The following is a 12396-nucleotide window of genomic DNA, read 5'->3' as shown; positions in this document are numbered from 1 at the left end:
TATGGCTAGTAAGAGAGTGAGGATGGATTTGAACTCAGATCTTCCTGACTCCAGGTCCAGCACACTACCAGTTGTACCACTCACCTAATCTTTCAGCAGATCTTTGGTGAATCACGTGATCTTTCTGGGTCTCAGTTACTTCAGTTGTAAAATTTGGTATTCAGTCCTTCCAGTTAGTCCCCATTTGGGGTTTTCTTGGCAAAGATAATGGAGTGGTTTGCCATTTCTTTCTCCAGTTCGTTTTGCAGATGAGGACACTGAGGCAAATAGGGTTAAGTGACTTGTCTTGGGTCACACAGCTAGTAAGTGTCTGAGACAGGATTTGAACTCAGAGAGATGAGTCCTCCTGACTCCAGGCCCAGAGTTCTATCCACTGTGCCACCTCATCCATAAAATGGGAGTTCATGATGCCTTAGCATTGTAGAGTGGGAAAGGACCTTAGGGTTCTTCTAGTCCAAACTCCTTCTTTTACAAATTAAGCAGCTGAGGCCCAGAGAAGTGAAGTGCCTTGCTATTTCAGTTCTAATTAAGAATCAGAGCTGGGATGAGAACCTGGATTTCCTGACTTCCACTGATGCCCCAGGGTTCTTTCTGCTGCATTCCTTTGCTTGTCTACTATATCACCTTTCTAATTAAAATTTTTTTTTTTTGCTTTTTGGTGAGGCAATTCGGGTTATGTAACTTGCCCAGGGTCACAACTAGTAAGTGTTGAGTGTCTGAGACTGGATTTGAACTCAGGTATATCACCTTTCTAAGGAAATGCTTACCAATAATCTTTTTCAAGCTATAAAATAGAAGAGATATTTTTTTGGAGTGGACATAAGAATTCATTGGTTTATAGAAGTCCTGGTGAGGAAATTCCCTCCTCCAATGCAGGTACGTTCTCTGTAGTTTTAGAGAGTTGGCTTGGGCATTGTGGGATTAAATTATTTGTCCAGGGTCAGAGACTGGACTTACTCCAGGACTTCCTGACCCTGAGTCATGTTCCCTACCTACTATGTCACGCTGCCTTTCGTTGACATGAAGGGAAGGGAATAAGCATTTATATAGTGCCTACTGTGTGCCAGGCACTGCACAAATATTATCTCATTTGATCCTTACAACGACCCTGAAAGGTAGGTGCTATTATTATTTCCATTTTACAGTTGAGGAAACTGAGGTAAACAGCAATGAAGTGTCTTACCCAGGGTCATACAGCTAGTAAGTGTCTAAAGATGGATTTGAATTTGGGTCTCCCCAACTCCAGGCCCAGCACTCTCTCCACTGCGCCCCCTAGCTGAAATAAGGCAGTGGAATGAGTTCTGGTCTTGGATTCAGGGGATTCTTAGGTTTGAATCCCATCCTTGTAATTTATGAGCTACCATTTTACTTTTCTGAACCTCAGCTTCCTTGTCTATAAAATGAGGATAATAACACCTCCTCCAACAACCTTCAGTGCCTGGAATGCACTTTCTCCTTCCTTCCCTCTCATAAAGTCTCTTCTCTCTTCCTGTAAGATGATGCTCATCTACTATCTTCTTCATGGGACTTTCCTGATCCCCCAAGCCTCATCCTCCTGAACTGCCTTATATTTAACTACTTTGTGTGTGTTTGTATTTGTCTACTTATATATTATATATGTATATATACACACATCATACTTGTCTCCTCCATCAGAATATAAGCTCATTGTGAGTAGGAATCATTTCAGTCTTTGTCTTTGTATCTCCAGTGCCTAACACACTGTCTTACACATATTAGGGGCTTAATAAGTACTTGTTGATTTGATTGGTTGAATACCATTAGTATGTATGGTCTATCTCACAGTGTTGTCTCAATGAGAGAATTTATGTAAAGTACTTGTAACCCTTTAAAGTTTTCTGTAAATACCAGCTCTTATTTATAATCACTTAAACAGATCAGGAAGTCCATGAACCATGTTTGTGGGTTCCAGGTTATATTCCCCAGTCTTCCAGGCTGCAGGTATTTGCCTGTTAGTATGGCTATGCCTTCGCAGTAGCGTATACAGAATCGTTGTCCCCAGCTCTGGGACTGAGTATACCCAGTCAACTTGGTCTGGTCTATAGAGTAATCACCTGCTTACAATATCACTGTTTACAGATTGTTCTCATTCTCCTGATCCCTATTGTTGAGTTTTTCTATCTTTCCTCTCTCATCCTCAAATGACGGAGTGGGTAGGGAATCTTTCTATTGTAAGAACAATATAATCTTATAAAATATTGAAATCAGTGTAAGGGGGGGAGTAAAAGCCATAAACCAAGCCTTGTGTACCGTCACCCTTTGAGAGAGCTTTCTAGGAATGTATTTATAATAAGCAGGTCTATTTCTATAGCAACTGCTCTAGTATCTATGACCTCATTTGATCCTCACTTCAGCCCTGGCAGATAACTGAAGGAGTCACAAGGAAGGTGCTACTACTAGGGGAGATAAGCAAATGGGAGTGGACCTATGATATGTAATTGCCAGAGGTCAGAGCAGAGAGCATCTCAGGAATTCAGGACCATGGAGAGCAGGGTTCAATGAGAATACTGGCAATATGAATATCCTGGAGGTGACCCCACTAAAGGTGAAAGCTTTTGTCCTAATCCACAGTTTCTAATGTGTTCCTTGTCAGAACAAGGATTGTTCCCCGTGTCAGAGTAGCTTAGAAACTGAAGGTAACTGCTTATATCCCTGATGGAATATAGGGTAGGGACTTTCATTTTTGTTTGTGTATCCCTAGCACCTAGTAGGGTACCTGACCTGACACACACAGTAGGCAACTATTAAATTAATTGATGTGGTCATAGAGCTGGAGCAGAGGCCTCTGGTGGTTCAGGAACAGAATCCAAGGTCTAGAGTAAACTAAGATTTTCTGAGGCAAACCATTTTTGACAGCTTTGGGTTATAGGATTCAGAGCTAGTAGGGACCTCAAGGACCCCCTAATCCCAACCACTTTGTTTTATTCGTGAAAAAACTGAAATTAAGAGAGGTTAAGGCTGGTTCAAGGACATATAAATAGTAAGTAGTAGAAGAACATAAAATGAAGGGCTGACTGTATTTCTTTCCATGTACAGTCTACCCTTAAGGAAACTCACATGGTCCTAGTACATGTTCTCTATTTAGAAATCCCCAAATAGTTATTCCCTCTTGCTTCACTGGTCTTTAATGTTCCTTCTTTCTACTCTGGAGATTGGACATGTAGCCACTTGAAGCTCCACATACAGAAAGAGCAGGCAACAATCCACAAATTTCCTTCCCTATGTCCAGAGTAGGATACTCTTGCTGACCTTAGAAAGGATATGAAATTGGGATGCTCTTTCCACCTTGCATCTTGAGGAATGGCCAATAGTTTATAGATGGGTGCTTTTAGACCACTGTGATCTGTATCTGTAGGACTGCCAATTGGAAAGAAGATATATATTTCTTAACATCATGCCTGTAGGTTGACTTATCAAGTATTTCTGATGATGAGGGGTCCGGGGGTTCTGCCAAACTAGTACATCAAACCAGTGGAGTAGTTTCAAATAGCTTCTTTCAGTTCTGCCCAAGCTAGGGTCACCTGAATCTGATCCCACCCATTAGGTACTGGTTTTTTTTCTTTTTTTCCTACTTGGCTCGATGGTCTAATATCCTGTCTTCTCTGTTATCAGGAGGCCCAGAAGATTAACAATGGAGCTACTCAGGCAGATGGCACCCTCAAACCAGTGGATGAAAAAGAGGAGGCGGTGGCAGCAGAAGTTGGCTGGATGACCTCTGTGAAAGACTGGGCGGGAGTGATGATATCTGCCCAGACATTAACTGGCAGAGTCCTGGTAAGGCCTCCTCACTCTCTATTCATTTTTTTTTCTTTTGCAATGATTACCTACTTAAAAAAAAAGAAAAGAAAAAAGGATGGTGTCAGACTCTTTCAGACCACCCTGGGGCTTTTTTTTTTTACTTGCTGGGGTGGGGGGAGTCTGTGTATGAGGAAGTTGGTAGAGATAGAAGAAACCCAGAAAACCCAGACTGTTTTATGGATGATCCTTTTATTCCATGGTAAACTATATCCTGAGTATTAGACCCAGGCATCCTTGTGTTTTCTGATTTGTGGTGGGGAGATGCTGGCAAAGGAGAGGGACACTTTGTATTTTCATCAAGAAGATGTGGTGTCATCGCTGTTTCTCTAAAGCAGCCTCCTTCCCTGTGCCTAAAGAACAGGAGTCTTGGTACTTTTCAAGGGAGTTCACTGAAAATGGGCTCTAGAATAATCTGCTTTGCAGTGATCACAGCTGGTGCCTCAGATCCCTCCTTCCTTTGCTGTCTTCCTTCCTGAAAAGTGGATGAGAACAGTCCAAAAAATGAAGAGAAAAGTAAAGAAAATCAGTGCATGGCTGGAAGTCTTTTGGGGCTCACGATTACTATAACTTGTGGAATAGTAAAGGCAGAAATTGCTGGTAATAGCCTCTCTCTCTCTCTCTCTCTCTCTCTCTCTCTCTCTCTCTCTCTCTCTCTCTCTCTCTCTCTCTCTCTCCCTCTCTCTCTCTGTCTCTCTTTGTTTTGACATGGGAGAGTCAATTATATTTTCCTGCTACTTAGAGACACTTATTTGCCTTGGGCCAGCTTCTTGACTTCATTTACCTATTTTGTAATCACTTTTCCTTGAACCCAAGTGAGTTGAATCCTACCAGAGGATGTAGGATCAAACCAGATGTGTATTCAAAGGGATTAGGAAATTACTTAGGAGCTAGGAACACACTGAGGCCAATAAGATTCTAGTGGATGCTCATTGCTCTGAGGTTATTCTATTTCCCCAGTGTATTTGCTGGAGGAAAGAATTTTGGATTTGGAGTGAGTAGCCCTAGGTTCAGATTCTTGCTTTGCCACTAAATATCCATCTAACATTATACATATCCCAGGTCTCCTATCTGAGTGATAGTTTCTGAATCTGTCAAATGAGATCAGATTAGATCATTCCTAAAATCTCTCTCAACTCTGGTTCTTATTCCTTTATTTTGAAGAAGTTCAGAGGAAGGAGAGATGACTATGGACTGGAGAGATCTTCCAGGGATGTCCTCCAGTCTGGTGAGGAGGCTTGAAACCAGATCATATGAGGATCATTGCAAGGAACTGGAGATGCTCAACTGGAGGAAGAGGCTTAACAGGGACATAATCACTGCCTTCAATCATTTGAAGATTTTTTGTGGAAAAAGGAATAAATATATATCTTATGTGTCTCTTGAGGACAGAGTGAGGACCAAGATGTAGAAGTAACAGAGAGGCAGATTTGGGCCCAGTAAAGGGGAAGGACTTCTAAAAGTTAGAGCTGCCACAAAGGTAGACTAGCCTTCTTTAGGTCACAATGAATAGAGTTCAGTAGCTCTGGAGTTGTTCAAACAATGACTTATGTAAATTACCATTTCTCAGGGATGTTATAGAGGTGATTTTTTTGTTTGTTTGTTTCATCCAAGAGTTGGGTTAGTTAATATTGAAGGTGTCTTAATTTTTTTTCCCTTTACTTGTTGATGGTTACATCTTAGATCCTATCATCTTACAGAATCTCAAGGTCCTGAGCTTTAGAAATTCTCCAATAACAACAATTAAAACCATTCCTTTGATCCTTCCACCTCTTATGCTCCCATTCACACCAAATATCTTTTTTTTCCTACTGTTGTGACTGTTGGTCCCTTGACCCATCCCTATGTTCACAGGTTACATAAGGTAGGGAAGTGCCTTCTTATTACTCCTCCTCTGAGCTGAAGTTGATCATTCTCACCTCTGAACTGTAGATCCTTGTCTCCAACTGCCTTTAGGACATAGCCCCTGGATGGTCCTTCCACCACTTCCTCAAACTCAATAAATTCAAAACCAAAAGTCATTTCTCCTAAAACTGCTCCTTCTTCACTATTTCTTTCTGTGGCACTAAAATCAATCAGTTTATTAACAGGTATTTATTATGCTCATAAAAGTACTGAGGATACAAAGAGAAAAATGATTCAGTCCTTGATTTTAGGAGCTTCCATTCCACCAGAAAAGACATGTACAATAAAGTATGTATGAAATGTAGGCAAATAGAGATTGGACTGGTGATTTTATTACTGTAAGAAATTCCCAGATGAGGAAACTTTTTCTATCAAAGCAAATTAGCACCTTCTTTGCAACTAATAGTCTTAGAGAGCTGTCTACAGCACTTAGAAGTTGAGTAACTTGCCCAGGGTCAGACAGCTGGTATGTGTTAGAGGTGAAAGTAATTAAAAATATTAAAAAATTTGTTTTGTTAAAAATTTTTTTCAATTACATGTAAATATTTTAACATTCATTTTTTAAATTGAATTCTAAACTTTCTCTCTTCCTTCCCTCCTCCACCCCTTGATAAGGCAAGCAAAATATTGATTATACATGTGAAGTCATGTAAAGCACATTTTGATATTAGCCATGAGAGAAAACATACACACACGACAAGAAAAATTTAAAAAAAAGTTTAAAAGTATACTTTAATCTGAACTCAGAATTCATCAGTTCTCTCTTTGGAGGTAGATAGCATATTTCGTAATGGGTCCTTCAAAATTGTCTTAGATCATTGTATTGATTAGAATAGCTAAGTAATTCACAGTTGAAAATCATTACAATATTGCTATGACTGTGTACAATGATCTCCTGATTCTGCTCATTTCACTTTGCATATGTTCACATAAATCTTTCCAGGTTTTTCTGAAACCATCTTGTTTGTCATTTCTTATAGCGGTAGTATTTCATCACAACCATATAGCACACTTTGTCCAGCCATTCCACAATCAATAGGCATCCCCTCAATTTCCAATTCTTTTCCCCCACAAAAAAAGCTGCTAGAAATTATATATATATAGATAGATAGATAGATAGATAGATATCTATCTATCTATATCTATATCTATGTCTATCTATCTATCTATCTATCTATCTATCTATCTATCTATCTATATTTGTACAAATGGGTCCTTTTACCTTTTTAAAAATCTCTTTGAGATGTAGATGTAGTAATGGTATTGCTGGGTCAAAAGTATGCAGTTTTATAACCCTTTGGGCATAGTCCCAAATTGTTCTCCAAAATGGTTGGACTAGTTTATAACTCCACCAACAGTGCATTAGTTTCTCAATTTTTCCACATCCCATCTAGCATTTGTCATTTTCTTTTTCTGTCGTGTTAGTTAATCTGATTGGTATGAGGTGATATATCAGAGTTGCTTTAATTTGTATTTCTAAAATCAATAGTGATTTGGAGTATTTTTATGTGACTATTAATAGCTTTGATTTCTTCTTCTGAAAACTGGCTATTCATATCCTTTGACCATTATCAATTGGTGAATGGCTCATTTTTTAAAATAAATTTGGCTCAGTTCCATACATATTTGAGAAATGAGGTCTTTTTCAGAGAAACTTGCTGTAAAAATGTTCCTCAGTTTCTGCTTTCCTTCTAATCTTGGCTGTATTAGTTTTGTTGTGCAAAACCTTTTTAATTTCATGTAGTCAAAATTATGCATTTTACTTCTGTGATTCTCTCTATTTCTTGTTTGGTCATAAACTCTTCCTTTGTCTGTAGTTCTGACAGGCACATTTTTCCCATGCTCTCCTAATTTACTTATACCAATCTTTTTGTCTAAATCATTTATCCATTTTGACTGAGATGTTAGTCTATGCCTAGTTTTTACCAAATTGCTTCCCAATGGTGAAAGCAAAGTTTGGAGGAAAGAGCATTAATAGCTGGGTAATCTGAAAAGGATTCATGTAGAAGGTGGTATTTGAGCTGGGTTTTTAAGGAAGGAAGCAAAGGATTCTAAGAGGGAGAAGTGAGAAAAAAAGTGAATTCTAGGCATAGGGGTAAAGGCATGAAGACAGAAGTTGGAATGTCCAAAATGGCCAACCTGAAGCACAGAGTAAAGGAAGAAGAGTCATGTATAATAACCCTGGAAAGATAGGATGGGCCTCATTGTGAAGGTCTGCCATGTTTATAACTTTGGAGTCATTCAATCCTTTCTTCTCAGATCCAATCAATTACTAGATATTGTTGATTTCTCTTTTTCTTTGTCTCTACAGCTACTGCCCAAGTAGATCCTCTCATTACAATTTGCCTGCACTATTTCAAGCACCTCCTAACAGGAGACTGTTTTTATTATCTTCCTACTACAATCCATCCTTGTCTCCATGGTCAGAATGGTCTTTCTTAAGTGTTGATCCCCATTTCAAAATGAGGAAAGGTACCTAAACCCACACAATAGATTACAGTCAGGACTAGACATCAGTTTTGTTTCTTTTTTTAATCTCCTACTTCAGTGCTGTTTCTCCCTTCCGCGTTCCATTTCTGACCTGGACCAATGTCTCGTTACAACCTGTTTCCTCATAAGCCACCGGGATCTTGGCTGTGGTATTTTGACATTACTTTGCTTTAAACTAATTAGGTCCTGTGGCTTCTTGGCCTGGCTCTTAATATTTGCTTGCACAGCCATTGCTTACCCACATGTCCGGGTTCACTGCTACCTAATCTGCCAGCTGGTCTCTTTAGAAAAAGAAATTCTACATAAGGCTAGGCCAAATCTTTTGTTCCTGAGTAGCTCACAAAACTATAGCTACATGGGACCTTAGAGATCATAGGATCACAGAATCTTAGAGTATCAAGAAGGACAAAACCTTAGAGTTTATCTGGTCCAATCCCTTGTATTTACAAATTGGGAAACTGAAGCATAGAGATAGTATACAATTTGGCCAAAGTCACATAGTTAGCTCAAGCCCCAGCCAAGACAAGAACTCATGTCTCCTGACTCTCAAGACTGCTTTCCTTATGTTATACAACATTATCTCCTTCCTACATGGGGTGCCTCTGTACCAAGCACATAAAATCCTAGAATCATAGATTTAGAGTTAGAAAGGACCTCAGAGCTTATCTGTTTCAAACTCCTCATTTTCCAGATGAGGAAACTGAGGCCCAGGAAAGTTAAGCCTCTGGACCCCTTCTTAGAATCATGATTTTAAATAATTGAAGGAAATGTTAAATTTTAGTTAGAGGTTAGTGAAAATTAGGATATCATATTTTCCCTTTGCAAATTCACAGACTCCTTGAAATATAAACATGGGTCAGTATGCCCCAGGTTAAGAATCCCTGCCTTAAAAGAAGGCAAGTTTTTGTTGTGAATTGAGAAATGAATTTCTGTGGAGGTCTTGGCAAGGGGGCAGGAGGCATTTCTTTCAGACATGCTGCCTCTCTCACACAGACAGAGTTGTTTATCTAGAGTTGTCCAAATGTTTATCCTTGTAACAACAGGAGGATAGAAGCAAGAAGAGTTGATAGGAGTGTCAGACTTTCCCCTTTCAATTTTTAATGTGTTTTCCTTCATGCATGGCTCTGAGACTCAGTTTTAACATCTGGCCTCTTTCTGACTCACCTTGTGGCTGCTGAGTTGCTGCCCACAGCTGGGTGCACTGGCTGCTGGCTTTTGGGGAGCAAAGTTCCCCTGGAGAGAGATTTTTAGAGATGGTTCTAGAATAGATTAAGTTCAGGCCCCCTCTCTGATATGTACTGGCTTTGTGACCCTGCATAACACTTTGCTGCTCAGGATTCCTAGGGATTAAAAAGTGTGCATAGGAGGGAGATGATTAATTAAGCTCAAATGTGAAAGTTATTTATATTAATGAGCAATATAAGAGGGTTTATGTAAATTTATTATGTCTATGCAAATCTTCACTACTTAAGGAACCGTGACTCCATGGATGTGGGTTATCTCTTAAGTATAGATGGAAACCCTTAGTATCTCTGAACTCAGCTGAGCTGCTTCCTGGATAGCAGATTCGCAGTGGGTCACTGCACCCATCCTAGAAGCCCTTCCAGCTTGACAGGACCTGCCAGATAGGACCTTTATTCTAGTGAGGTTACCTTTCAAAATCTGGATCACCTCCAGGAGACCCCAAGTCCCCAGTGCTTAATGGCAGCCATGATAATCATTCACACTAACATAGTGGTTTATGAAACTTCTTATCATAACATCCTGGTGCACAGATATTCTTAGCATTGTCATCCCCATTTCACTGATGAAGAAACCGTTGGAGAAATATAGTTGCCTTGCTTTTGGTCACATCATTGGTAAATGTCATAGGTGGAGTGGAGCCCAAGTTTCAGTGCTCTAAGGCTCTGGGACATTCCATGCCATTAACTAGCTTCCCCTTTCCAACCAACCCACCATAACTAATAGCTGTAGTTCTATCACAAAGCAATAATATCCATTAAGAATGGTCAGTGTTGTTGAGTCTCCTATACCTCTAAGAAGCTTAGCTGTCACTCAGTCTACAGAAGTGTGAAGGATAGTCCGGATCACATCATGAGCCCCCTCTCAGAAAACCACCACATATAACAAATAGCATTTTTTTGAGAAGTAAAAATCAGCACAACTGATCAATACCTTGGAAAATTCTGAACACCTGTGCCATTTGGAACACCTGTAGACCCTCTTCCCCCCCCTATTCCTGGACAGGTGGGTTGGGTGTGTCTTCTCCTAACTCTTCATTTGAGTCCTGCTTGATCTTCATAATTTTGTTACATTTTCTTTTGATTAATTTTGGTGGGTAGCTGTTCTTTCCATCTCTATTATTGTAGCTGTTGTGTATGTTAACACCTATATTCTTAACAAGATGGAATGATAAGCATACCTCTCACAAGAGACAGTGAAAGAGTACATTTTCTGCCAATTCATATAGTAGAAAGCCACCAACGTAAAGATGGTACCAAGATGGTACTTCTTCTACGTAAAGATGGTGCTTCTTCCAGGGAGCAAAGATTGTGGAGTGGGAGCAGAGCTGTAACTAGTGTGGGGGTGACCAGTGATCTGTCTTGGGGTGCCATAGGCATCCTAGAAAAAAAAACTCACTAGTTTGCAAGACTATTTACTGAAAATTGCAAACTACTTCTTGGCACAGACTTCTCCATCACCCTCAGCAGCCACACCTAGTAAGTTACACCCCTACACAGACCTGCTCTGTTCCTCTCCCACCCTCCGTGTTCTCCCAGTGGTTGTCCTGAGGTACCTTAGGGGCTCAGCTTGAAATGAAAGCATACTTTGTGCCCCATGCCCCAGACACATGCAAAAATGCTTGTTATAGCCCTGATGGGCATTCAAGAGACCCTACTCTTAGTGCTGGTTTTGCCACTTAACTGTAATCCTAGTCAATCATATTGCCTCTTGGATCTTGGTTTCCTATCTATGTAGTAAGGGAGATTGGACTAAATAAGGTTCTGTTCTAACTTTAGAACATGTTTTCTTTTTACTCTATTACTCTTTATTTTACTCCATATTTACTCTTTTTTCACTCCATTTCACTCATTTTTCTCTTAACTCAATAGAAATTCATATTTAAACATATTCAAAACTGCTAGCCACAATTGGTAGCTGCTTCTTTATAAATATAGTCTTGGCCTGTCTCATTCACATAAAAAAACAACCTGGACCTAGTATGGAATTATTTGAACTTTATAAAAATAAATTTAAATTTCAGAGACAGCTGAGACTTCTTCACCCTCCCATTTTCCCCCAGTCTCCTTGGAGTGGGGAGCAGGGGAGGGACACTCATGATCCAGAGGTCTCTCTATTTGGAGATATTAGGGGGAATAAGAGAGAATCAACACTGTAGTCTCATAAAAGATCTCAGATTCATTTCCTTCAGTTTAGTGTTCTTCCTTAGTGTAAACTCCTGACTTTTTTCTCCCTTGGGTGTCTCTGAGTCCCTGGAATAGATCTCTACTATGCTGCATAGACTCATTAGAGATTGTGTGCTATAGGGGATGGAGTGCTGGCTTCTGAGTCAGGAAAGACTGGGTTCAAATCCCACCTGTAATACATACTAGGTGTTTGACCCTGAGCAAGACACTTAACCTTTCAGTGTCCCAAGCATCTGCATAAGACTATAGATGGAATTCCTAGGGGAGATTATCCTCTTTGGTAGTTCTAAGTGTCGCATGGCAGTTGCCCAACATATAGTATATGACCAACACAAGTTAGAGAAACTATTCTAGAATCACAGGGCTTAGAGGAATAACAATAACAACAACAATTATCATCATCATCATCATCATCTACAGTTTCTGCTTTTAGCTTTGTAAAGTACTTTACATGTGTTATCTCGTTTCGGCCTTACAACCACCCTGGGAGGGGGGGTAGCTGTTATTATTACCCCATTTAACAAATGAAGAAACTGAGGTGGAAAGAGGCTAAGAAATTTAAAAGGCAGCTAGATGGCTCAGTGGATAGAGGACTGGGCCTGGAATCAGGAAGACCTGAGTTCAAATCTGACCTCAGACACTTGCTAGCTGTGTGACCCTGGGCAAGACACTTAACCTACTTGTCTAATCCACTAGAGAAGGAAATGGCAAACCACTCCAGTATCTTTGCCAAGAAAATCCCATATGGGGTCATGAA

General features: G+C 40.0%; 1 protein-coding gene across 8 annotated transcripts in view; it reads left to right on the top strand.

The window, feature by feature from the left end:
• Positions 1 to 12396, top strand: part of KCNMA1 (potassium calcium-activated channel subfamily M alpha 1) — a 909315-nt gene that overhangs the window by 252184 nt on the left and 644735 nt on the right. For all 8 annotated transcript variants that reach the window (XR_002328114.2, XM_078150867.1, XM_078150865.1 and 5 more), the window contains exon 2: positions 3634 to 3795. Coding sequence is in view for 7 of the 8 variants with exons in the window: in XM_078150867.1 (XP_078006993.1) it covers positions 3634 to 3795 (162 nt within the window). In the remaining variant the exon portion in view is untranslated. The remainder of the gene's footprint in view (positions 1 to 3633; positions 3796 to 12396) is intronic.

Source organism: Phascolarctos cinereus, unplaced genomic scaffold (genome assembly GCF_003287225.1).
Source record: "Phascolarctos cinereus isolate Bilbo 61053 unplaced genomic scaffold, phaCin_HiC Scaffold_3;HRSCAF=262, whole genome shotgun sequence".
Classification (NCBI taxonomy): Eukaryota; Metazoa; Chordata; class Mammalia; order Diprotodontia; family Phascolarctidae; genus Phascolarctos; species Phascolarctos cinereus.
This window is presented reverse-complemented; position numbering and strand designations above follow the sequence as displayed.